The 26,191-nt window shown below is 35.4% G+C and overlaps 2 protein-coding genes and 1 long non-coding RNA gene across 5 annotated transcripts; 2 read left to right on the top strand and 1 right to left on the bottom strand.

The window, feature by feature from the left end:
* Positions 1-656: 656 nt before the first annotated feature.
* LOC137030429 (uncharacterized) lies at positions 657-6,572 on the bottom strand. Of its 2 annotated transcripts, none has more exons than XR_010896406.1 (3): positions 6,427-6,572; positions 5,132-5,314; positions 657-3,329 (listed from the first exon to the last, which is right to left on the bottom strand). It is a non-coding gene; the product is annotated as an uncharacterized lncRNA (long non-coding RNA). The 2 variants fall into 2 exon arrangements; XR_010896407.1 differs by having other exon boundaries at positions 5,132-5,299.
* A 5,734-nt stretch (positions 6,573-12,306) lies between these two features.
* Positions 12,307-15,385, top strand: serpine1 (serpin peptidase inhibitor, clade E (nexin, plasminogen activator inhibitor type 1), member 1). The gene is made up of 9 exons (XM_067400459.1): positions 12,307-12,418; positions 12,827-13,068; positions 13,291-13,515; positions 13,661-13,855; positions 13,963-14,161; positions 14,274-14,374; positions 14,494-14,580; positions 14,686-14,769; positions 14,888-15,385. Exons 2-9 carry the CDS (start codon positions 12,828-12,830, stop codon positions 14,932-14,934), a joined length of 1,179 nt encoding a protein of 392 aa, XP_067256560.1. The 5' UTR covers positions 12,307-12,418; position 12,827; the 3' UTR covers positions 14,935-15,385.
* Positions 15,386-16,255: 870 nt separating this feature from the next.
* On the top strand, positions 16,256-26,191 carry ap1s1 (adaptor related protein complex 1 subunit sigma 1). 2 transcript variants are annotated; one of them, XM_067401679.1, is made up of 5 exons: positions 16,256-16,401; positions 20,433-20,611; positions 22,206-22,314; positions 24,661-24,808; positions 25,001-26,191. In XM_067401679.1, coding segments are annotated over exons 1-5 (441 nt in total). In that variant the 5' UTR covers positions 16,256-16,398; the 3' UTR covers positions 25,003-26,191. The 2 variants fall into 2 exon arrangements, with proteins under 2 accessions (XP_067257780.1, XP_067257779.1); XM_067401678.1 differs by having other exon boundaries at positions 24,661-24,798; positions 25,001-26,188.

Below are 26,191 nucleotides of genomic sequence, written 5' to 3'. Positions count from 1 at the left end.
TGAGTCACTGATTCGATTCGTAAAGCTCAGAAGCAGTGTTTGAATGCACTGAGCCATCGGATTTAATCAAAAATATTTGTGTGTTCCGAAGATGAATGAAGGCCTTATAGGTATAGAACGACATGAGGGTGAGTAATTAATGACATTATTTTCATTTTTGGGTGAACTAATCCTTTAAGTCGCAACATCTAGCTACTGGGGTGCCTCAGGGCACAGTGCTTCGATCTACATGTCATCACTAGAATCTGTCATTCAGAAACTCTCATTGCTATGCTGATGACACACAACTCTACCTCTCATTCCAACCAGATGATCCGACTGTAGCTGCTTTCATCTCAGCCTTCATAACTCATTGCTAGAACTGCCCGGTCCTGCAGATTTGCTTTATACAACATTAGGAATATTAGACCCTTCCTATCAGAGCATGCTACGCAACTTTTTGTCCAAGCTGTTGTTCTACCCTTACAGAACAAAAATATATGGGAATATACTGCAAAATATATTACATAATACATTTCCATAAATGGGAAACTACTGCTTATATTTTTCAATATACTGCAATATATGCATTGACAATGTATGGCTATATATTGATACATATACAATATTTATAAATGAAGACATAAATAGCTTTACATTTATAAAGTTTGATCCTTTATTGTGTACATGTATTGCAGATACATGTTCCCATATAAATGTGAATGTATTGTACACACACATATATATACACACATTCATGGAATGAGTTACAATCAGTGGTTACAACAGATTTCTAGTTCTGGAATGCTTTGCTTCTGACTGTTAAAGGAGAGTAAATGTTAAAATTAAGTGTTATTTCATGTGTTTTGCTCAATATTGGTATAGGGGGAGACCTGTTAGTGTTTAAAGTTGTATTATTTTGGAATTTAAAAGGTTTTCTGGTATGTGTGAGTTTTTGGGGTTACCATTGTGCTGAAGAGTAGAGCCTGTGGTTAGGTTTATGATTGGCTGAACACCATTGAGACTATAATAACTTTATGAAAAGGCTGTGCATGTCATAGCACAGTGATAGTCTCTTTGGTAGAAACTTTAGTACAACTAACTTGAAAGGTTAATAATTATAAAATATAAGAAATGTGTTACATAATATATTTTACCATGTATGTGTTTATACTGCATGAGTAAATATATCTGCAATATATGCATGTAGTACCATATCTGATCACATATAAATCTACATATTTTGAAGTTGTCCATTAGTCTAAAGTTAGTACATTTAGAGAATTATTGGTGCATTTTTGTATGTTTAATTGCTTAAAGGTGCCCTAGAATGTTTTTTTACAAGATGTAATATAAGTCTAAGGTGTCCCCTGAATGTGTCTGTGAAGATTCAGCTCAAAATACCCCATTTTTAATTAATTTTTTTTAACTGCCTATCTTGGGGCATCATTAACTATGCACGGATTCAGCGTGCGGCCCCTTTAAATTGAGAGCTCCCTGGCAGTTTAATGTGTGTGTCTGTGTCTGTGTGTGTGTGTGTGTGTGTGGGGGGGGGGGGGGGGATTTGGGGGGTTTGGGGGGTTACATGACCAGTAATTATCCACCCAAATGTCTCAGAAAGTTTAGGGGGACTATAGGGACTAGTGCTTAAGGAAACCAATAAGTTGTCTTGTTATTAATCCTATGTATTAAACTAATTTTTCACATGTACTGTAATTTTAAAATTTTAATTTTAAAACAACTTTCATATTTAATTTCTTTTTGAAAGATAATTCCTTTAGGCTTAATCCTCAGATATGTAGACTGCTTCCAGATGTTTTTGCTCTTCTGTGCTATTCCTCTCTACTGTTTTTTTCTCTACACATTTTTCTAATTTTACTCAAAGCCACTGGTTTTCCAAGTGATGTAATATCCTATGTACAACAATGTCCTAGTAGTGCAGTGTAGAGTCATGACTTAAATATCTATGCATCATTCTGGGATATGTTTTACATTCCCGCTTGTCTATTTTTAGCTATAATATATTTTATTCAGTTAATTATTTAAGCACAAAAATCACTTTATTTGTAATGCATGATAAAATTAACAGTAAATATGATTTAAAAAGTGCTTTAATTTATACACACACACACACACACACACACACAGTATAATAGGATGTGACTAGTACTTTGCAGTCCAAGAAGCAGATATTTCACATTTCAATACAGATCAAGAGCGATTGTATTATGGATAGTTTATTTAGTTTGACCAAAACGTGGGTGGTGACGATTGAAAGCTGAATAGACATACCGCCGAGGCCGGCTGTTATTGTTTTTTTTGTTTTTTGTTTCGTTTTGATTTTTCTTTGAGCTCGAATGTGGAGACAGTTGAAGGTGACCAGAGCCAAATGATCTTAGATTATACTTGCGCTACAATTGTGTGGCATGTGCTACAAAACAGATTAAGAACATTGATTAAAATACAGAAGAACACATGTGTGTGGGTGTTTCCAACTGACTTGGTGGAGCCTGCTGTCTAACACAGAATTCAGTTTCACAATTAGTTCCAGAGCTTAACAGTATATGCACTCTCATAATTTACTCTCATGTAATTTCATCAGTATGATGCAATAAAAATGACAGTAAGAAAAACTAAATAGAGGAAAAGGAGCAACGCTTCCGTAATGAGTCAAATATAAAGTGGACTTTTGAAGTCAGACTCGAACTATACATCATTACACTTTGCATTTTAAAGTGTTGAAATAGAGAAAAAGACAAACACACCTGAAGCAACTGAGAGATAATAATGCTTTGTAAGAAGGGAGATGGCAAATTAATAATCTCAGGTTTCTAAATCATTAAATCCAGATTTGATGGCATGGAAAGTATCATGCTTTAGTTCAACCTGTTGTATGCAGTGCTATTATTATGTAATTCAAGGCAGTTACAAAAGTATTTACCTGATTCTGAATGAGAAATGAACAGTGGTAGTGAGAGAGCGGGGTGAGTGTGACTGTGAGGATAGACCTTGCTCCGCAGAAACTACAGGAATCCCAAAACAGAGATTGCTTAGATTGACTTAGTTTAGATTTGGTTTTGGACAAATGTTTTCACTTGCTTCTGATTTACATAGCTAAGAGAGTTGATTGTTTTGTGTACTGTTTGCTTAGTAATGACCTTTTAGCAGTGTTTGTTTGTGTGGGTGTTGGCAAAGCAACATTTTACTTCTCTCAGGTTGGCTTTTGTAGAACAGCATGTCTTCTGTAGTGTTTTTGGCGTCTTAAGGATTCCTCTTTTTCCACTCTGTCTTGAAAACACACCAAAGACCATGTGAATCATTGTGGTTTTACAGACTCACCTCCTTGAGCACTGGGAAAATATGAGCAAGCATTTCAACTGAATTGAATAAGGTCTTGTACTCTCAGCACAGAAATACAAATATTTTTTAATATATTGCTAGGTAAGGCTAAACGTTACGGAAGAGGCTTAGGGCCATGCAATAATAAAAAAAATAAAACCATCTCGAGATTAAAGTTGTTAAATTTTGAGAAAAACTCATTACATTTCGAGAAAAAAGTCGAAATAAAATGTCGAGAATAAACTCGTAAAAATATTATGAGAAAAAACTCGTTAAATTTCAAGAAAAAAGTCGAGATAAAATGTTGAGAATAAACTCATTAAATTACGAGAAAAAACTTGTTAAATTTCAAGAAAAAATTCGAGATAAAATGTTGAGAATAAACTGGTTAAATTACAAGAAGAAAAATTGTTAAATTTCGAGAAAAAATTCAAGATAAAATGTTGAGAATAAAGTCATTAAATTCAGAGAAAAAAATTGTTAAATTACAAGAACAAATTTGTTAAATTATGAGAAAAATATCATTAAATTTCGAGAAAAAAGTCTAGATAAAATGCTGAGAATAAAGTCATTAAATTACGAGAACAAATTCGTTAAATTATGAGAAAAATGTCGTTCGATTTCGAGAAAAAAGTCGAGATAAAATGTTGAGAATAAAGTCATTAAATTACGAGAAAAAAGTTGTTAAATTACGAGAACAAATTCGTTAAATTATGAGAAAAATGTCATTAAATTTCGAGAAAAAAGTCGAGATAAAATGTTGAGAATAAACTCATTAAATTATGAGAAAAAAGTCATTAATTATGAGAAAAAAGTCGTTAAATTATGAGAACAAATTCGTAATTTTTCTCGAAATTTAACAAGTTTATTCTCAACATTTTATTTTCGACTTTTTTCTCGAAATTTAACGAGTTTTTTCTCGAAATTTAACAACTTTAATCTCGAGATGTTTTTTATTTCTTTTTATTATTGCTTGGCCCTAATCCTCTTCCATAGAAGAGACACAATGTCAAGGTCATAGGTTTGATTTTATAGGGAATTCCTTGTAAGTATCTGATGTAATTCACTTTAGACAAAAGTGTTAATAATGCATAAACGTAAAGGTTTGTTGACAGTATCATCTTCTATGTGTTACATATGTTACATATGCATATTTTCACAAGATCCATATGTAAAAAACTTACATCATTGTTAAAATTTACAATATTACATAAGATAGAGACACCAATATTTAAATCACACATAGATGTATGTTAATACATTTAATAGGACAATTGTAGTTATGTAATTGTATTTATTAATTAATTTGTTATTGTAATTTGTATTTAAAATGTGAATGTATGCATGTACAAAAGTTTGGGGTCGGTAAGATTTTTTAATGTTTTTGAAAATGTCTCATGCTCACCAAAGCTGTGTTTATTTAATTAAAAATACAGTAAAACAGAAATATCATTACAATTGAAAATAACTGCTTTCTATTTTAAAATGTAATTCATTCCTTTAATGGCAAAGCTGAGTTTTAGCGTCATTACTTCAGTCTCCAGCGTCACATGATCCTCAAAATTCATTCTAAGATGCTGATTTGATGTAAAGGTCTTCAATTTTAATCAAATTAATGCATCCCTGCTTAATAAAAGTATTAGTTAATAAATAAACCCCAGACTTTTGAATGATAGTGAGCATAATGTTGACTTTCATTGTTCTCTTTCACAGTTTTCTGTGAAAAAAAGACATCTCTATAAAGGCAAGTATTCATTTAGAGAGTAAAGTGAGTAATACTTTGCTAAAGGAAAAAGTTTAGTGTCAAACTCACATTTTTGTACCCATAAATCCTTGTACCTGTCGATGATTCAGTTCGAGCCACACTCTAGAAATAAGCGTGTCAAAAGTCAGCATGAGTGTGCGGTGCGATATTGTTGCTTTTTAATGTTGTTTTCATCTCCAGACTGATGAACACTTCCTGAACCATCTCAGACAGTGACTGTTGGGAAACACACTGAAGGTAAGAAGAGATAAGAGCAATTAAATGGCAGCACACGTGCGGCATGTGTGATTCAGCAGCTCCTGTACCCACTGCTGTCACTGAGTCATAGATGCTCATACACATGCACACACATGCTGCATGCTTTCTGTTTTGTTAATGCCATAGATGTCTTTAAGTTCTTGAAATGTCTAGGGCACAGTGTCTGTCTGGTATATTTGTTTCAGGGAGGTGAGTTTGGATATGTGTCTCTGCAAGGTTCTTTGTCAGGTGAAGACAAGTTTATGTTATGTAAGCGTCTGGATCCTGTGACCTGTGCGCATTTGTGTGTGTTTAAATCATTGTGTGTGAAATGAGATTTATTTTATCACATCATTTTTTTTCTACTGTAATATACTTAACCCCTTCTAAGCTATTTGTTTGGATGGTCTAAAGGGTTGCCACTTCACTTCTGTGTATATTTGTGTGTTTGTTGTGGCTCATCTCGAACATCCTGAGAGGGACTTTTTTCCATGCAAGCATACAACCAGATATCATTCCATCCTATTTTTTGTTTGTAGACCACAACCACAACATCAAGTCTCATGCCATTTAGATTAAGGGAATTTATATATATATATATATATACATATATATACATTATTTATATATATATTTCAGCAAACATCATTTGGGGACAAAAAGACCCCAGATAGCTTAGAAGGGTTAAGAATGTAATTTATTCCTATGATGGTAAAGCTGAATTTTCTGCAGCCATTACTCCGGTCTTCAGTGTCACATGATTCTAATATGCTGATTTGGTGCTCAAGTAACATTTCTGATTATTATCAATGTTGAAAACCATTGGAAACCCTGATACATTATTTTAGAAAAATTGTAAATGTCTTTACTTGCACATTTCCTTATCAGTGTGCATCCTTGCTAATTAAAAGCATTTTTCCATCAAAAAAATTGTACTGACCCCAAAATTTTGGACAGTAGTGTACTTCAGAAGTAGCATTCACGAAATATAAAGTTGGAATTGTTTGTTTTAGAGTCACAGTTATGGCAAATACTTTTAAAATAGAAAGATTTGAAGTCAAAAATTCAGAATGGAAAGTTGCAAAAAAATAAATAAAAATAAATACCAGTTAATGTGGCTGTGGATGTGCGTGCAGATGAGGAGAAGATTCTGACCACAGTTTGTTCTTTGACTGCAACCATGGCTTCTACTCCTAAGGCACCACAGCCACAAAACACGTTTACACAAGTTGTGGCTCTCAAGACTTTGAACTCTCAGCCTCTGAATCATTTCATAAATCTGTAGACTAATTATTTTCTTTTGTGTACACCCTCTATGGCAGTGGTAGATGTTTATCTTGTTGATGTCTTTGCCAGATATAATTGTTTTGGCATGTTATGCCTGCAGTTATGTAACCTTGAACAAAATGTCTCTTGTTAGCAACCTTGTTTACCAGTAAAGCAAATGTTACAGTGATTATTTGAAATATATATATATATATATATATATATATATATATATATATATATATATATATATATATATATATATATATATATATATATATATATATATATATATATTAAATAGGCTCTTTCAAAACTAAACACAGTCTAAGTTTCTTCCTCATCCTATTTAAACATCTTTGGGGCATTGAGTAAAAGATGCCTCCTCAACATTTCTCAACTAAAAACATCAAGCATATCTATTGCAAAATATTCATTGTCATTGTCTGGTCTTCAAAAATTCCACCCTTCCCATCAGCAACACCCTTCATCTGAGAAACACGCAATTTCATGTAAATGTTAAAAGAGTTCAAGGCCTTTCCTGGTTCATGTTTCCACTGAGGCTCATTTCTCAGTCTCTAAGTACAAGCTGTGTTTGTAGACCTGGATGCATGAATTTGTTGTGACTCTTGGATCTCAAAGCTGAGACACAGGACATGTTTTTGCCTGATGCAGCGCTCTCTCCTCATTGGTCATATCCTGTGCCTTATCTATTTGGCCAGAGCTTTGTGGTTCCAATGCAGTCATTGTTCAGAAATAAATCTTGCTGCGAATCATATACACTGAAATTTGTACACTGGAATTTGTGGTTGATCACTTGTTTGAAGTAGTTCAGTGATGGCAGAGTAAAGAAGTAGGAGTCTTTTATGTAACCACAGTGAAATGATTCTTTTTTAATGAAGAGCTAATGAGTTTAAATTTCTTTTCCATGAATTTCCATATTGGTAAATATCATCATTGGTGTATCCACTGTAACAAAAATAATCTTTAAGATTTGGTTGAGAAACATGAATTCAGCCTATGAACTGGAGATTTTTAAAGACTGTTTTGTTATGTTAATGAAAGACAATATGAACTATTACTGTTTATGTAAATCTCAAATTTAAGCTTTACAGTGGCCTTTAACTCGCTAGAAAATGAAACCTGGCTGAATTAACTTTCATTTTATTTGCAGAATATAAATTCATCATCAGGTTGCAAATCATCACTTTCTTTGGTGAACCACGCAAGAGCTCAAGGGTCAAGGAATACCCCATGTCCCACTTACACAGCATTCTTTGTCATCCACTCATCTTTTTACCCACTGTTTCCCTCAGACATTTCCACTTACTCATCTCTTCCAAAATAGAGTACCCCAGAGAATCACATATCCTCCTTCTTATTTAAACCCATCTGGCTACGGTTATGATAATATATTGATGTGATATGTATATATAAATAATAAGCTTCTTGGCTACTGGTTCATTAAATAGGATGATCTGCCAGATGCCTATTTGTGCAACAGAGAAACAAGATTTCTGCAAATAAAGAAGGCATGAGGCAATGTCCAGGATTAGGTTATAAGTTAAGATGTTATGAACATTTCCTGTTTATTACCACATTAGCACTTTTTAGTCTAGAAAATTTCTTTAAATCCACATAAATCATGATTCTTCATTTGAAAGATCCTCAATCAGCATGGCTGCTATATTTTCCATGGACATTGCATAAAAGTTAAGTGAGCTCCTACACAATGTTCTTGAGTTTTCAGTATGTGCAATACAGATAAATACACCAGAATCTTGTCTATATGAGTTACATATAGAGTAGACTTAAGTTTATTATTTGTTTTGAATTTTCTGTTTATTCATGAAGTTCATATTTGGCCTTGTATCTGAACAAATGTTGTATACTCATCAACTGATATAGTGATTTCATGTTGTTGAGTACAGTTTTACTTTTAAAGGCCAATTCACACCGCACAGACAAACACCAACAAACACGTTTGTTGGGTTTGGTTTGATCAGTGTGTTACCCCTGTTGGCATCTATTCGAATTGGTCAGAGTTTGTTTTCATGTGACTGGCCATGTTCAATCAGTGTCTGTTGGGGCAGTGTAAACATTACAGTTATTTCTCATAAAATTACAAATCCAACTTGTTTGTTGGCGTTTGTATGTGCGGTGTAAATTGGCCTTGAGATCTATTATATCTTCCTCTCTTCACAGCAAGATGCTCCCACGTTTAAAGTTTCCACTTGGTCTTCCTCAACTACATCTGGTGTCTTTCGCCCACTCTTCAGCTATTGTTTATCAGTTATTAGTCATAATGACCACAAATAAATTATTTCACTATTTCACTATTTTCTCTGTTTGTATGAACTCCATGACAACAGAATAAAACAATGCTGAAATTTAACATTAGGGTCAAATGAAAAGGTCAAGTGAGCCCTACCCACACAACAAATTACTGCTGGATTATAGTTGGTTAATGTGGGTTTGCATATTATATTTAATACAAGGGTTTCCATGTCGTAATTTTTTAACAGTACATTAAGACTAATGCACCTATATCTGTATATCTCTCTCTCTCTCTCTCTCTCTCTCTCTCTCTCTCTCTCTATATATATATATATATATATATATATATATATATATATATATATATATGCTTATTTTATGTATATATGAGAGAGAGAAAGAGAAGGTGGTCGATTGGAAAGGTTGATTGGACCATTGACATTTTACAATTGAGATGAGTGGGAAAAAGTGTCCCAATCAACCTGAATTCACCCTACCAATAGTGGTTGTTGTCACCAAGTGCAAGAAATATAACATTGGCTATACTGAGAAACTTGAGGGTGGTGCAGTGGAGCTAGGAGACCAAGTTACCCCAAAACAACAACACTCTAAACAAAATGGAGCTATATAGTACTAAAAGTGGTTATTTGGCTTGTAATCATAGGGGAACCACTAAGTGCTAAGCACCAAATCTGGGTGCTTCAGTGGTTCTTCAGTGGTTCTTGGGGTGGTTAAGGTGCTATATAGCACCACTGTCATAAAAGAACCTGTTAAGCCCCTTTAAAGGTTCTTTACGAGCCAAAGAACCACTGTTGGTGCTGTTTAGCACCATTTTTGTTGAAGAAATAAAATGCGATATGGCACCTCTTATGGGTTCTACATAGCACCATTTGACAAAGGTTTTTTTAGAGTGAACAACATAAAATGAATATTATGTTCTGCGTGTTAAAATAAGGTATCATTCTGTAGATGCATATTTTTGTTTATTATCATTTACTATCAGTTTTGTTTTTTAATCGGGGCTTGAAGCTGGAGTTTTTGAATATTGCATAAAGCACTTAATCTTTCAAAATGTGGTTTTGGATTGTTCCTTTCCCAAACGTTCCTTGGATGGATGTGGTTACAGTGAAACTTAGCAAACTCATTCCATTGGGAAATGGAGTTGGCGTTCCTTTGTGAGCACTGCGAGTCCAATTTTCCATTCACAAGTTTACTAGAGGAGAGGCTGAGTTGACATGACAACGACACATGACATCATTATCAGAAGGGTGTTAAAAGTAAAACGTTACTGTAACACATTAGTATTGTGTACTAATAAAACAGACTAATTCACAATAGTACTACTTGGCAGAATTTTTATATAGGCCATTATGTTTGTGGGAATGAAGTGTAAATTTATAAGACACCTACATGTAAGTGTATAAGGAGGAGATATTACAATACATTTGACATTGTATTTTACTATTTAGTGCCTGTATGCGAGTCATAAAAACAAAGACATGTAAATACATCTGTGAACTTAATTAAAGCATGACATAATGTTTACTTTATGGCCAGTGAATTTTGTATTTTGACACTTCATTGTCTGATCCTTTCAAGCTCTTGCTCCCTTTACAGTTAGTTGCTAAGGAGACAGATGTTGTATTCCAGTAAAAGAGCTGGTAAGTACTTTAACATTACTCACAAGAAGTACATGGCTTGTGTGTGTTTTTCCTGTTTTATAGACATGCTTCTCTGCAGACTTTCTTTTCACATTGAGTGCCATGTTTGGCCTTGATGATAAAGCTCATTCCAGAGTGAATTAAACGTGACATGAAACATGCTCCAGCCTCCAAGTTATTTCATCAATAGTTTTGTCCGAGTCCCCTGTCCTTCTGTCCCTAGACACCAAACTATTCCGTACACTCAGGGAATGTAGCCTTCTTTGTGAGCATGTGTGAAGGAATGTGTTTGTGGTAGAACCAAATATGGTCATGTGATACGTCTTCTTCCCAAAGATGAGTCAGTGGTTCAGCTTAATGTTCTTAATTACTCCAGATGAAGAACCTATTTTTATAGACGTTCTGGAGTGTTGAGGGGATGAATTCGGTCAAATTTGATCTGTCTATCCATCAATCCATCCATCCATCCATCCATCCATCCATCCACCCATCTATCCATCCATCCATCTATCTATCTATCTATCTATCTATCTATCTATCTATCTATCTATCTATCTATCTATCTATCTATCTATCTATCTATCTATCTATCTATCTATCTATCTATCTATCTATCTATCTATCTATCCACCCACCTATCCATCCATCCACCCACCCACCCACCTATCCATCCATCCATCCATCCACCTATCTATCTATCTATCTATCTATCTATCTATCCGTCCGTCCGTCCATCCACCCACCCACCCACCTATCTATCTATCTATCTATCTATCTATCTATCTATCTATCTATCTATCTATCTATCTATCTATCTATCTATCTATCTATCTATCTATCTATCTATCTATCTATCTATCTATCTATCTATCCACCCACCTATCCACCCACCTATCCATCCATCCACCCACCCACCTATCCATCCATCCATCCATCCATCCATCCATCCATCCATCCATCCACCTATCTATCTATCTATCTATCTATCTATCTATCTATCTATCTATCTATCTATCTATCTATCTATCTATCTATCTATCTATCTATCTATCTATCTATCTATCTATCTATCTGTCCGTCCGTCCGTCCGTCCGTCCATCCACCCACCCACCCACCCATCTATCTATCTATCTATCTATCTATCTATCTATCTATCTATCTATCTATCTATCTATCTATCTATCTATCTATCTATCTATCTATCTATCTATCTATCTATCCATCCAACCATCCACCCACCCACCTATCCATCCCTCCACCTATCTATCTATCTATCCATCCGTCCATCCATCCATCCACCCACCCACCTATCTATCTATCTATCTATCTATCTATCTATCTATCTATCTATCTATCTATCTATCTATCTATCTATCTATCTATCTATCTATCTATCTATCTATCTATCTATCTATCTATCTATCTATCTATCTATCTATCTATCTATCTATCCATTCATCCAATCCATCCACCCACCCACCCATATACAATAAAAGTGGATATAGTATATAAAAGTGGATTTGAGAGTTTTATTAAACAGCGAAACACTATTCAAAGCTTTACTTACTGAACTGAACTTAGACTAAACGTATGACTTTGTAGTTTAGCAGTCCCGTAACAATTAAAAGAGACAGACGAGGAAAGAGACTGGGTGGGAAAAGTGTTTATGTTTGTCTGTGTGAAAAAGGGGGAGAGGGGGACGAAAAAGGCAGACAAGGATGACTTCATAACTTCCGCTAGTGTGTGAGCGACTGAAGGGGAGGTCTTAAGTCCTTTAAATAGCGCAGCGCTACTCACAGACACTCAGAACAACTCTGGACTTGCACCGCATTGGAGGATCACAATAACTCGCTATATCTACAAAGAAACTCTACAAAAATAAAGCATCTTTCAGGTAATTGTATAATCTTGTTCTGCCTATAACCGATAAAGTTTCAAACTATTTTCGTTGTTATTATGCCCACATGTTTTGGTATGAACAGCATGGGAAAAACTTGAAAATGTGAAACTTAATTTAATTACTAGTTGTGTAAATATCAGTTATGAGTGAACTGTTGTAGACAAAGGTTTTTGTTTATTGATCTGAGTCAAGAGAGACAAACAGAAATAGCATTGCGTTTGAACAGTGGGTGTAGTGTCTTGCACCTGAGGGAGAATTTTTCACAAGGGAAAGTGAACATTTCTCCATGATTTTGCCAAGTGACCAGAAACATACTTAAGAAGAAATTAACTATCTTTACCAAGCATTTACAATTTGAAATTAACACCACTGACATTTCTTTCCTCTTCCTCACTTATTCAGAATGCAGAGCCTCAGTATACTGCTGATCTTCACCCTTTGCGGGTCAAGCTTGTGCAACCTTTTTCAAGAGAAACATACAGATTTTGGACTTCACGTGTTCTCTGAAGCTATTCAGTCTGCTCCAGACAAAAATCTGGCTCTCTCTCCCTATGGCATTTCCTCAGTGCTGGGCATGGCTCAGCTGGGTGCCTATGGCAGCACACTTGAAATGCTCACCTCCAAGATGGGCTACTCACTGCAAGGTAGATAAATAAGAGCAGTAGATGTAATTCAGATGAACTGGAATTTTTTTTTCTGGAACAGCTTTGAAGAAATGTAATTCAAAATATATAATTTGAATCTTTGTATAGAGCCTACATGTATCATTTATATAATATACTCTGATATTTAAATCGTAATAGTTTGCATTCCTAATGCAATGTGTAAAATTTATCTTAACTCTCTTCTTTCTTTATCTTTGATAGCACGAGGAATGCCAAAGCTCCAGAAGCTTCTTCAGAGAGATTTGGCCAGTGAAGATGGAGTGGAAGTGGCCAGCGGTGTCATGGTCGACAGGAAGATAATCCTGGAAAAGGTCTTTAGACGCAGCCTAACCAAAGCCTTCCAGAGCGTCCCACACCAAATCGACTTCAGCCACCCAGAGATGGCCAGGCAGGTGATCAACTCCTGGACATCTGACCACACTGGTGGTAAGTAGGCCTAATTAAAGTTACTGCTATTTTGAATTGCCATATTTGTATATCACTTTGGATTAAAAACATCTGCTAAATTATTAAGAGTAAATGTAAGTTCATTCATCATACGCTTAATGTGTCTGTTGTTTTTATTTATTAGGAATGATTTCTGAATTCCTTCCATCTGGAATGCTGAGTGAACAGACACGTTTAGTCCTGTTAAATGCCATCCACTTCCATGGGATCTGGATGACACCCTTCGACCCTAAACTTACTAGGGAACAGCTCTTCCACAGAGCCAACGGCAGTGCTGTATCTGTTCCCATGATGACAACGACTCAAAAATTCAACTACGGTGAGTGTTGAGGATTCATTTAAAGGAACTGATAGACTGATTGATGGCAAGGAAAAAATGCTTACGTGGTTTACAATGTTACATTTTTATTTTTTTTCTCCATCCAGGTGAGTTTGTGACTGAGGACGGTGTGGACTACGATGTCATTGAGGTGCCTTATGAGGGGGAGACACTAAGTATGCTTCTGGTGACACCATTTGAGAAGGATGTGCCTCTGATGGCCTTGATCAAAGAGCTAAGCAGCAGCAGGATTCACCAATGGAGAAAAGAGATGAGAAGGATTAGCAAACAACTGGCTATTCCAAGGTAACCGAGACTTTGATCCATTTCTGTGAATTTTTATGGATTTTTTTAAAAAGAAATTGATAAACATTTAAAACAGCAGGCCTAATATGTGTTACATAATGATATTTTACAGGTTCTCTATGGATACAGAAATTGATCTGAAGTCTACACTGAGCAAGATGGGTCTTGGAGATATTTTCAGCCAGAGCAAAGCTGATTTCTCTCGCATTACCAGTGAGTATTGGAAACTGATCAGTTTTTATTTTTGGCAACTGTAGCTGTTTTGTTTAGGAATAAATGTTAATGGATTAATCTAATATAGTTGCTTCTCTATCTCTGCTTTGTCCACCTAGCTGAGGAACCGTTATGTCTATCCAAGGTCCTTCAGAGAGTAAAACTTGAGGTGAATGAAGAAGGAACCAAAGGCTCATCTGCCACAGGTACAATCACTAAATTACAGCCTACCACAACAAAGATTTTATAGCATTAAAAATCATTACAGCGATACCAAAATGCATCTTTGACATTATTCTGTGGTTCCACAGCGGCTGTCATCTACTCTCGCATGGCTATCGAGGAGATCACGCTGGATAGACCGTTCTACTTCCTCATTCAACACAAACCCACAGGTCAGTTGTGCTTTCACCTCGTTACATCACATTTTGCTGGCTTTTTATCTAAATAAATGTCAGCGTAATTTTGTTTGTTGGCTCCCTCAATATTAATACCCCCTGTTTAACTTCACAGGTGCATTGTTGTTCAGCGGTCAAGTTAACCAGCCTCAGGAATACTAACAGACCAAGGTTGTGCCTAAAGTAACCACACACGCAGAAGGACCAAGGAAAAGTCTGCACAACATACTACTGAAGACAAGAGATCTGTTTTAAAATGAAGTGGGGGGGAAATGCAAAACTTTCTATATCTGCCATTTGAGCATAGCTTGGAGTGCCAAACTTTAATAATAAATGTATAAACATGGTTATTCAGTATGTGATCTCTCTGTTATAGCGGTGGAAAGATCTAGACTAAAAGAAAGGACATGAATTTGAAGCCTCAGCAGACAGAAGTTCTACATGCACTAACTTTTTGAAGATTGTATTAATTTCTATGCTTGTTTCATCTGATGTTTAATGTGCTTGTATTTTTTTTTAAAGTATTTATATTTATTTATTGTCGAAGGTCATATTTTTCTTGAAGATTGTGTATTAAAATTGTTTCCTTTTATAATAAAAGCAATCATCTGCGACCATAAAACACTTCTGCATTCTTTATTAAGTTACTTTGGAGCTGGCGACACCTTGTGTTCAAAGTTTGGCAACAACAAAAAGTCAAGTATATTACAACAATTTTAAGATCAAATGAAAGGCGTAGGTAGGCTATTTTAATAATAAACTTTCAGATTAATGTGTTATTAGCAAGAGTTAGTTCTTGACTACAGATGGCATTGCGATGTTTGTGGCAATTAATGACCAAACTGAGCAGCACGAATCTGGGTTATATTATACAATGAAAAGATTACATTTCTTTGACTCACCCTATCTCCGTTACCATGGTAACCTGAATCAGCCCCCCGTTTTGTCATGGCAACAACATCTGAACATCTTGCCCTAATGTCAGAGGCAAAGCTGTTAATTTTCACAAACTAGAAAAAAAGAAAACCACTTCATTCCTTTTGTAAACAAACACATCACTATTTTCTTTGTAAAATATTTTTTAAAGCAGGAATTAATTTCTTGTGAAGGCAGTAAACGGACTTTCTGCAAGGGATCTTGTGGAGACAGGAATTCGCACAGCGCATGCGCGCTGGTGGTGATGACGCTATACCTGACTCATCTCTAGTGACGGAAAGTCCGGCTCAGTTCCGCGAATCGGTTCTTTCAAACAGTTCGTTTCAATTAACCGATTCAGCAGTTCTTTTAAGTCACGATTAATTGTGGCCCTTGGCATCTCGGCCTAGCATATTACATACTCCAAAATTTTGTCGACGCATTATTACGTTACGTTTCATTAATACGGCCGTTTACAGTAATTCATCAGTCTGTTTCGTGAACGAATCGGTTCACACGATGCATTGAAAAGATCCGACTCAAAAGAACAATTCGTTCACGAATCGGACAGCGCTACCTCAGGCTGCTTCAATGGGGCTCTAAAACTACGAGCAGTCAGTTAGACATGTACTGATATTATTTTGTGGTATTTACCAAAAAGCGGGTTGCTGTTCACTGAAATTACCCGACTGCTCTCATTAAGCCGTCAGAATGGTAAGTTATACTTTTATAGCGCCATTAATGTGCACTTTTCAAGACAGAGCTAGCTAGCTAAAGCTAAGTTAGTACCTGGACACCTCAAAACCTGTTTAAAGATTCACTTTTCACCTGTCGGGCCCTTGGTGGTCTGTTCAGTTTGGACGCGTTGTGTGGTTTACATCTCTCAAATAAATCGTGAAATTCTCTAACGTTAGATGTCAGACGAGAAGCGTTTGTTCATTACCCGGTTAGTTTGACAGCTAGGTTTAATGTGTTAAGTTGATATTAATTAATCAGCTAAATGCTACTGCTTGGTGCTCAAACGGAGTATTTTCTAAATACCTGAGGTATCGTTGATTGAAGCTAAAGTTTCAAAATGAAATAATTTTCTGAAATAAATCGAAACTAAAAATTTTAAAAGTTGCCTTTTGACTCTTTTGATCCGACCCGGAAACGGTTGTTTAGTTGCAGCAGTGTAATTTTAATATGAGATTCAGATGAGCTTTGAGTCAGAAATGAATGCCTTAAACCCTACAGTACATTTAATTGCGGTTTGTTAGCGTCACAACAGTGTGTTCTCTCGAAACCATTTCGTTATAGAAGTATTTCACAACATATTTCCTTTGTTTAATCAGTTAAGCATGAAAGGAAGTGCTGCTCTGAGAGATAACATCCAACACATCATAAAACAAGAAAGCACTAATGCTCATGACAGAGGAAAGCAAAATGTGATGTCTTTTTACACTGTCCAAACATTTCCCTGTTTGCCATATTCAATAAACTGGCTGACCTGAACTTGCTTATTCTTACATCTATTAACAGATGTTACAGATGTTAAGTCTAAAGAGAGCATTTTTCTCTATATAAGACCTTTTGTTTCCCCCTCTTTCTACATTGCTAGAAAAACAGCAGAAAACATTGGTCACAGTAAGTAAAGATGCGTAGTTTAGCAGTAGACCGTGATCAGATTGTCTGTTCTGTAGATTTTAATGTTCATTATTAACAGTAGATTTTCATTAATGTGTGAGTTTAAAGATCAACATCTGTGTTTAATCTACTAACAAGTGTTATAAGACATGCTTTTGATCTAGTAAAAACAATGCATAGTTTTAACAAACTTGTCTATACATGTGGAGGCTAAATTTCCACTAAATTTGGCTGTGAAATATAGACCTTTTTATAGCATTGAAGAATATAGTCTCTTTCCCTTAGGAGGTTACTATTCTCGTCTTTGGCCTCAATAAATTTTTTTTTTCCGCCACATGTCTCTCGTCTTTTTTATCTCTTTCTTTTTTTTTTTATATTAAGCGGGTGTTGTACATCAGAGCCTTTTGCTCACAAGTGCAGTGCACCATTTTTAGACTCTTTCAAGGGCTGATGTAGGCTGACAAATTCTGGCACATAGTGAAAGTCCTCAATTTAGCAAGCCAATAAAAATGCTCCACAATTAAACTAATGTGTGCTTAGAGTAGTATTCCATGTGACAGTCTTGTGGTTTTTAATCATAGTGTGTCGTATACTAGTTCTGTGATCAGAAAATGTGATGGTTATAGATAGCATCTGGAGTGGATTGAGCTGAATGCATCGTGTTGGATATGTGGGCCGTGTCTGTTGGGAGCAGATGCAGTGCTCTTCAGCTCTCCTCTTAAATATTTAACACATCTGAAATGTATAGGCCAGCTCGTTTTCTATTTTTATAATGACGGATGATGCTGAAGTTCTTTTGGGGAGGGGAAAAAAAGTACAATTTTTACACAATTTTCCATTACGCCTTCATCCTTTCTGATATGTCTGGTTATGAGTACAGTTCTATAAAATCATCATTTGTATGTGGCTAGTTGACAAGTAACATGGACATGACCCTTTTTTTTTGACGTCAGGATTTTAAGTTGTAATTTATTTGAATGTGTAGGTGTATACTTTGTCATCAGTTGATAAATGTCTTTCACCACCAGTTATAGTTGCTTTTGGTCATTAGTCCAAATTAGTCCACTTTATTTAAAATGTTCTTTGATAAGTAACTGCATGCCATGCCATTACTCACTTACAGTTTTTGATCATTATTCAGTTTTTTTTGTTGTTGTTATTTCAAACTAAAACTATAAAGACAATTGTTTTCATTAATTAAAATTCATTTAAAATAAAATTAAAATATAAATATTAGATGAGTTAAGTTTGTTGAAATGTTAAAATGACTAAACCTAAATCTGAGATATATATATACATACATATACACAGTGCTCAGCGTAAATGAGTACACCCCTTTTGAAAAGTAAAATTTTTTCAATGAACACAAAAACAATTTCCAAAATGTTGACAAGACTAAGTTTAATATGACATCTGTGTAACAGATAAAAGTAAGGTTAATAATAACTTGGATAACTGCAAAAATGAGTACACCCCACATCAAAAACTACTACATCTAGTACTTTGAATGGCCTCCATGATTTTTAATACAAGTCTTCTAGGCATGGAATGAACAAGTTGTTGACATTTTGCAACATCTATCTTTTTCCATTCTCCAAGAATGACCTCTTTTAGAGACTGGATGCTGGATGGAGAGTGATGCTCAACTTGTTTCTTCAGAATTCCCCATCGGTGTTCGATTGGGTTCAGATCAGGAGCCACTGAATCACTTTCACACAGTTCTTCTTCAGAAATCCAACAGTGGCCTTAGATATGTGTTTAGGATCATTGTCATGTTGGAAAAGTGCACGACGACCAAGGGCACAGAGTGATGGTAGCATCTTCTCTTTCAGTATAGAGCAGTACATCTGTGACTTCATGAAGCCATCAATGAAATGCAGCTCCCTGACACCAGCAGCACTCATGCGGCCCCACATAAGGACACTGACACCACCATGTTTCACTGTAGGCACCATGCATTTTTCTTTGTATTCCTCACCTTTGCGACGCCATACAGTTTTGAAGCGATCAGTTCCAAAAACATTTATCTTGGTCTCATCACTCCAGAGTATAGAATCCCAGTACTTTGTCCGCATGGGTCCTGGAAAACTCTAGGCGGGCTTTTTTGTGCCTGGGCTTTAGGAGAGGCTTCTTTCGTGGACTGCACCGATGCATGCCATTCCTCTGCAGTGTACGCCGTTTTGTGTCACAGGAAATAGTCACCCCAGTTTGGCTATCTACTTCTTTAGATAACAGCAGTGAACTTGCATGCCGATTTTCTTCAAGACGCTCCTGTCAAGGTGTTAACTTCCGTGGATGACCTGGACGTCTCTGTGAGATGGTTGCAGTTCTATCTTTTAAAAAAAAATTGTTCCACTTTTGCTACAGTATTCTGACTGATAAGTAAAGCTTTGCTGATCTTCTTGTAGCCTTCACCTTTCTTGTGTAAAGAAATTATTTTCTTGAGACATTTCCATGTGTTGCCATTGCTGACAGCATGAAATGGGAAGGGGTTTTAACACCCTTTTATAGTCAACTGTCTGCTGGACACCTGTGTAATGAATAATTAGACTTACCTGTGGTTGAATTCTTGTTAAATTAGACATTTGTAGTCTAAAATTTAGCTTTGCTTTCCAGAGACTTTCAGTGGGGTGTACTAATTTTTGCATCACCCTAATTTGAGTAAAACTGAAAATTTTGTTCTCTAAGTTATAACATGAAAAAAAGGTTAATAATATAAGTTAAACAGATGTTATGTAAAACTTAGTCTTGTCAACATTTTGGAAATAGTTTTTGTGTTCATAGAGATATTGTTTAAAATGTTTCTTTTCAAAGGGGGTGTACTCATTTACGCTGAGCAATGTATATATTTAAGTAACTAATAAAAAAAGTCAGAAGCACAACAAAATTGCTAAATCTTCATAAAAATAACAATAATAAAGGTTAATAAATACTATAATAGTATATAAATAATTCTAAAATAACAACTTTATTTTCCGCAGAATTATTTATTTATTTATTTTACATTGTTTGCCATATTGATATTTTCCGAGGAACTATTTTTCTTTATGCGATCATCTCCTGTCTTTCTCTCTCTCTCTGTGCGATCCTCTCCTGTCTTTCTCTCTGTTTTTCTGTAGATGCGCTTTATGCTTCTGTTCAGCCGGCAGGGGAAGCTGCGACTCCAGAAATGGTACACGGCTACGGCTGAGCGCGACAAAAAAAAGATGGTCAGAGAGCTCATGCAGGTGGTGCTGGCCAGAAAACCCAAAATGTGCAGCTTCCTGGAATGGAGAGATCTAAAGATAGTCTACAAGAGGTAGAAAACCACACATGCATTTGCTGTCTTTGTGAGACAGAAATGTCGGTTGCAAATGTCACTATTTTTCACATACACACAAAAAGTTATCTGAAATAAAAGCTAAAGCTAAAAAAAAAAAATTTAGTCCTGGTACACACTAAACACCTTTTTTCCTGTCTGGGCTGTTAATTATTTTCTGCAACTGTCAAGTGAAGCATGCATCAAATTATTGTGAACAATGAGTCATTTAATGCGTCACTTAAAGTGTGGAATTGTTTGAAACATCAAAATACATTTCATATCTAGTTACCTACGCACATACACTGACTTGATTCATTACCTCTTGGAAACTCTCACAGTGCACTTTTGCATTGCATAATAGTATTTTATAAGTGTTGAATACTGTCACTGCACTTGACAATAAAAAGAAGTGTAGTGAGAGGGTTATTGTTTTTGTTTTTTTTGCCACAAGGTGGCACTAAAAGTAAAGCAGCCTCGTTCTGTTGTGTATGATGCTTGTTTTTCACTTCAGCACTGCATCTGATGATATGTTCTTGATTTGCCAACTACTTAATGTCATTGCGGTTAGATTAAAGTGCCCCTATTATGCTATTTCAAAGGTTTCTAATTTTGTTTTGGAGATCTCCCACAATAGGTTTACATTTATCCAAGGTCAAAAAACACATTATCATAATATACATTGCACATCACCTCATTTTTCAGAGTCTGACAGTTCATTTGAAGATTGAGTCTCTCTAAACCCCTCCTTTACAGCCCAGTTTGTTGTGGTTGGTCTACCGCTTATAGTGCTAAATGCTCATTACCATATCTGAATTTTAGCACAAGAGGCTTCCTCTGCGCTTGATACACAGTGATATGAATGATGCTGTCGTTTTTACTGTATCAATTCAAGCATGAGTTGTCATTCTTTTGAAGTGCATGCAAAGTGAATTCTCAGTGCTGAAAACATTGTCTTTACGACATCTCAACAACTCAAACCAAACTCTTCAAAGTCTCAACTAACTGCCGTGTTTGAGGGCGGGTCAAAAGTAAACAACATTCAGGGGCAGCCAATGAAGACCATAGGTTGCCATTATGCAAATTTGTAACAGTGTTACGTAGGTATGTAACAGGATGTGAGAATGTAATTGCTGATGACTTGTTTCAGCTGTGCAGAATTGATTCTTTCTTTTAAGAGACAATAACTTTATTTGTTGTGCACTTTGATGTTTAAAACTTTGCAGACAGCTTCACAAACAGCTATATTTAATGGTTGTGAGAATGTGATATGGTTTGGTGCGATCATCAAATTGCAATGGTTGTGATGCAGTTATGTAAATATAGTGTGAGGCACTGCATGTTTCATACAAAAGTCAAAGCACAGCACTGTTCATTTTCTCTCTTTCTATATATCTTTTTTTTCAGTTTTATTTAAATTCACAAAAAAATGTTTTTTAATTTTAGGTTTAGTTAATGATCGTAACCCTGGTTTTTATGCTTGCTATTTTATTTATTTATTTATTTATTTTTTAACATGATTGACTGCATATTCACTTTTTTTTATGGATGTATTATAGCTAACCCATTTATCGGGGTGTATTTGGGTGTGTAGGTATGCCAGTCTATATTTCTGCTGTGCGGTGGAGGAGCAGGACAATGAGCTGATTACCCTGGAGGTCATCCATCGCTTTGTGGAGCTGCTGGATAAGTACTTTGGCAGTGTGAGTCATTCCTCGCCACCACCCCTCTTTCATCTGGCCTCTCTATTTCTCTCATCCTTACTCACCATTTCATACCTCACATCACATCACAGCAACCCAAAACCTCTGAAATTCTCTTTACTTTCCTATCCCTTTTGCTTTTTCGTCCATCCACTCCTCTGCTTTTCTATCCTCTGCTATTTGTCCTATGTCCACATGCCACATGACACCCTCTGTATTGATATTATTTGCTGTCGTTCTCATGGCTTTTCTGTTTTGATGATGTGACTGTTTTGGTTGCCTGTCATTTATTAAGGTTAATTCCCTTGTGCGTCATAGTGTTACAGTTTTGAGTGTAGCATTCACAATGTTTCTTTTTGACCATTTTAACATTCACAGAATTGTCCTATTACAGTTATTGTTTTGATTTAGTTGTTCTTGCCAATTATTAAAGGGTTAGTTCACTCCAAAATGAAAATTCTGTCATTAATTACTCACCCTCATGTCGTTCCAAACCCGTAAAACTTTCGTTCATCTTTGGAACACAACCAAAGATCTTTTTGATTAAATCAGAGAGCTTTCTGTCCCTCGATCGACAGCTACATGACTATCACTTTGACGCTTCAAAAAGTTCATAAAGAAATCGTAAAACTAAAAAGCTCAAACGTGCTGCAAAAACACATGAGAATGAACCTCATTGGTTCTCGCACGTCAAGCAATCATGCTTGAGCTTCCGTTTACCACAACTGATGTGTAAGTTGGTGAAAGTATATGTGAATAAAGGCCTAAAATCAAACTGTTATAAAGCGATCGAGAAAATTATATATGTTTTGGACTATATAAAATGATAAAAGCAGAATTACAAATAGGAACACATTACTTACGGATGATGATCTAATAGATCTCAATGAGTTATTAGAACAAAAATTAACAGAATTACAGAGTAAAGAAGATTTTAAAATTTTAAAAACTATACACAAATTTGAAAAAAGTCTAAAATTGTCAAAACTCCAACTTGTGTTTCTCTAAGATCCTACAATAATGAAAATGTTTTTTTTTTGTTTTTTTTTTAATCTAAAATTTTTAAAGTCTGTTTATATAGGGATTTTAAAGGTTTAAACAGTTTCACCAGCTTGACCCCAACATGTATGACCGTATGAAATATAAGAAAATAAAAAGTCTTAGCTACATCAACAAATTTGCCAAGTTATTTTTAATATTCCTCACCATTTTCTTTACATGTTTTTTTAAAACTAAGATTTGAGTCCAACATTAGACCAAGATAATTTAACTCATTAACTATTTCAGTCATTTCACCATTAATAAAAATATAATTTGTCTTTGAGAAGAACAATCCTTTTGTAATGTTTAGGCTAAGACAAGCTGCTGTGTAATCCAGCAGCTTTTAACTTCTCAGCTGCTAACTCTGCTGTTATCACATGTGTAAAAATAACAATATCATCAGCATACATTTACACCTGTATCCCTTCACACTATTGTGGGAGATCATTAATATACAGACAAAATAATAAGGGACCTAACACTGCTCCTTGGGGTACACCCATTGTATAATGCAAGTTACAGGACTTAACCCCTTTTTAATTTTTACACATTGTCCTCTGTTTGTTTGATAAATATAAGGATATCCACCCTAAACCTCCAGATGAAAACTGAAAGTTAGACCGTCTAGAAAGGAGAACTTTGTGATTAACTGTATCAAAGGCTTTACGCAATTCTAAAAAATAGCTCCAACTAATCTTCCTTTGTCAACTTTACATTTTATTTGCTCTTTTAAATGTAAATGGCTGTTTCAGTAGAATAATTCACTCTGAAACCAAACTGCATACAATGTAAACCAGACTTAACTGTATTAAGATAGCATATCAGTTGTTCAGAAACAATCTTCTCTGCAACCTTTGAAAGTATTTGCAATATGCTTATGCTAAATTTAAAAATATGACAATGGCTTGTTTCCATGCAGTAGGAAAAACACTATATTAAAATGAGATTACTTAAATGAGTAAAGACAGGGGTTTGAATATCTTTGAGTTATTACAAACATAGTATCCAATTGATGAATATCTTTAATAACTAAGCTAATAACTTTGTTGACTTGCATTTCAATAGTCTTGGTTAGATTAAAACTTTTACCCACAACATCATTCGGAAACATATTTATTTCCCTTCTTTCAAATTTTCCCCCTAATTCATTAACAGAATTACTAAAAAAAACTATTAAAAGCAGTAGCAATGGCATAATCGCCTTCAGTTTGCATTCCCTGAACTTTAAGCTTGGATTCTTGTGCACTTAAACAAGATTGTTTCTCATGTCTCCACTGTTTTCTGTGTGTGTTGTACATAATGTAGGTTTGTGAGCTTGACATCATTTTTAACTTTGAAAAAGCTTACTTTATCCTGGACGAGTTTCTTATGGGGGGAGAAATTCAGGACACTTCCAAGAAGAGCGTGCTCAAGGCCATCGAACAGGCCGACCTTCTACAAGAGGTGTGTGTATGTATGTTATTTATGTATTCTTGAACGTTGTTTGCATAGAAAAGCCTAATAATGTTACTTGAATTCTGTTGTTGTGGCTCCCTCATTTATATACTCACAACTCCTCTGAGAATTGCACATTGTAAGCTGCCAAGTTAATCAGGGTATTGTGTAACGCCTCACTGGAAACCCTTGTCTCCTTTTCTCCGGACAGGAGGATGAGTCACCCAGGAGTGTCCTAGAGGAGATGGGGCTGGCCTAGTACTAGTTTCCAATGCAGTCAAGACAGGTGGTAAATTTCGGTACTACTGAGACACATGAAGTGGGTCCAAGGGGAGGGAGAAGAAAATGGGAATAAAAGAGGTTAGGTGGGGTTAATTTTGAACTACTGAGATCAGCATGTGATTGTATTTCAATTCCAACCTTTTTTGTCTTTTACATTTTAAAATGGCTGCCTAGCTGGGAACTCGTCTTTCTTAAGAGATACATTTGAAAGAGAGTTGCAGATAGACATTTGAATTTAGCAATCAGAAACATATTTAAAAAAAGATTTGAGGCTCGCCACTTTAAAAACAGGTCATGCAATCTCAGCTTTTAGTTTTATTCCAAATACTGATTTATTGTTACATTGATCAAGTGACCTGCTTTGGAAAAGCTACCTGTTGTAGATGATAACCTAAAAATTGAATCTTCCTAAATGCCATTACTATACATCTACTGTAGCTGCTCAGGAAACAATGACATTGACCATCCAGCCATTTTTATTTGTGTGAGATGCAAAAATATTTGTACTTGTACCACTTTAGATTAAGTGCTATGGACCATAAGTAAATCTTCTAATGGGTTTTTTCTAATGGATCGATTTTAAAGAGATATTCACCAAATGGGAGGAATATTAAATAGACATTTTGAAATGGCTGCAATACTGAATGGACTATTTTTTTGTGTGGTCTATTCATTCTGTCCCTTGAGCCACAGTAGTAAAACGCCTGAATGTGTATCTTACTTAGAGAACAGGGCACTGAATCTCAACCACAAAATGGCGCTGAAGCTCTTTCCTGTTTATCTTGGTCTACGTCCTGCTTTCCAAAGACATGTTTCTGACTGTAAGCGTGGCGTTGGAGTTGTAATAAGTGAGGGAGTATTTGTAGCCTGTTTCAGATAACAAAAGAGGGCTTTGATATTAAGTGTGATGTATTTACATAGCTTTTTAAACGTGGTGTGAAATAAGGGAATATTTTGAGATGAAGTGTTTCTTTTTTTCTTTTTAACAATTGATTAATTTTAGCATGAGGGCATGTTTTTCCCTGTGTAAAAACCGTCAGGTAACCAAAACAGAATTATTATGTGTGAATGTAATTTTATAAATAATAAAACACACTTTTAGCCTAAACTTCCAGGTACA

The sequence above is a fragment of the Chanodichthys erythropterus genome, chromosome 11, assembly GCF_024489055.1.
Source record: "Chanodichthys erythropterus isolate Z2021 chromosome 11, ASM2448905v1, whole genome shotgun sequence".
In the NCBI taxonomy this organism is placed as follows: domain Eukaryota; kingdom Metazoa; phylum Chordata; class Actinopteri; order Cypriniformes; family Xenocyprididae; genus Chanodichthys; species Chanodichthys erythropterus.
The sequence above is the reverse complement of the archived record's forward strand: the minus strand, read 5'-3'. Positions and strand labels throughout refer to the sequence as shown.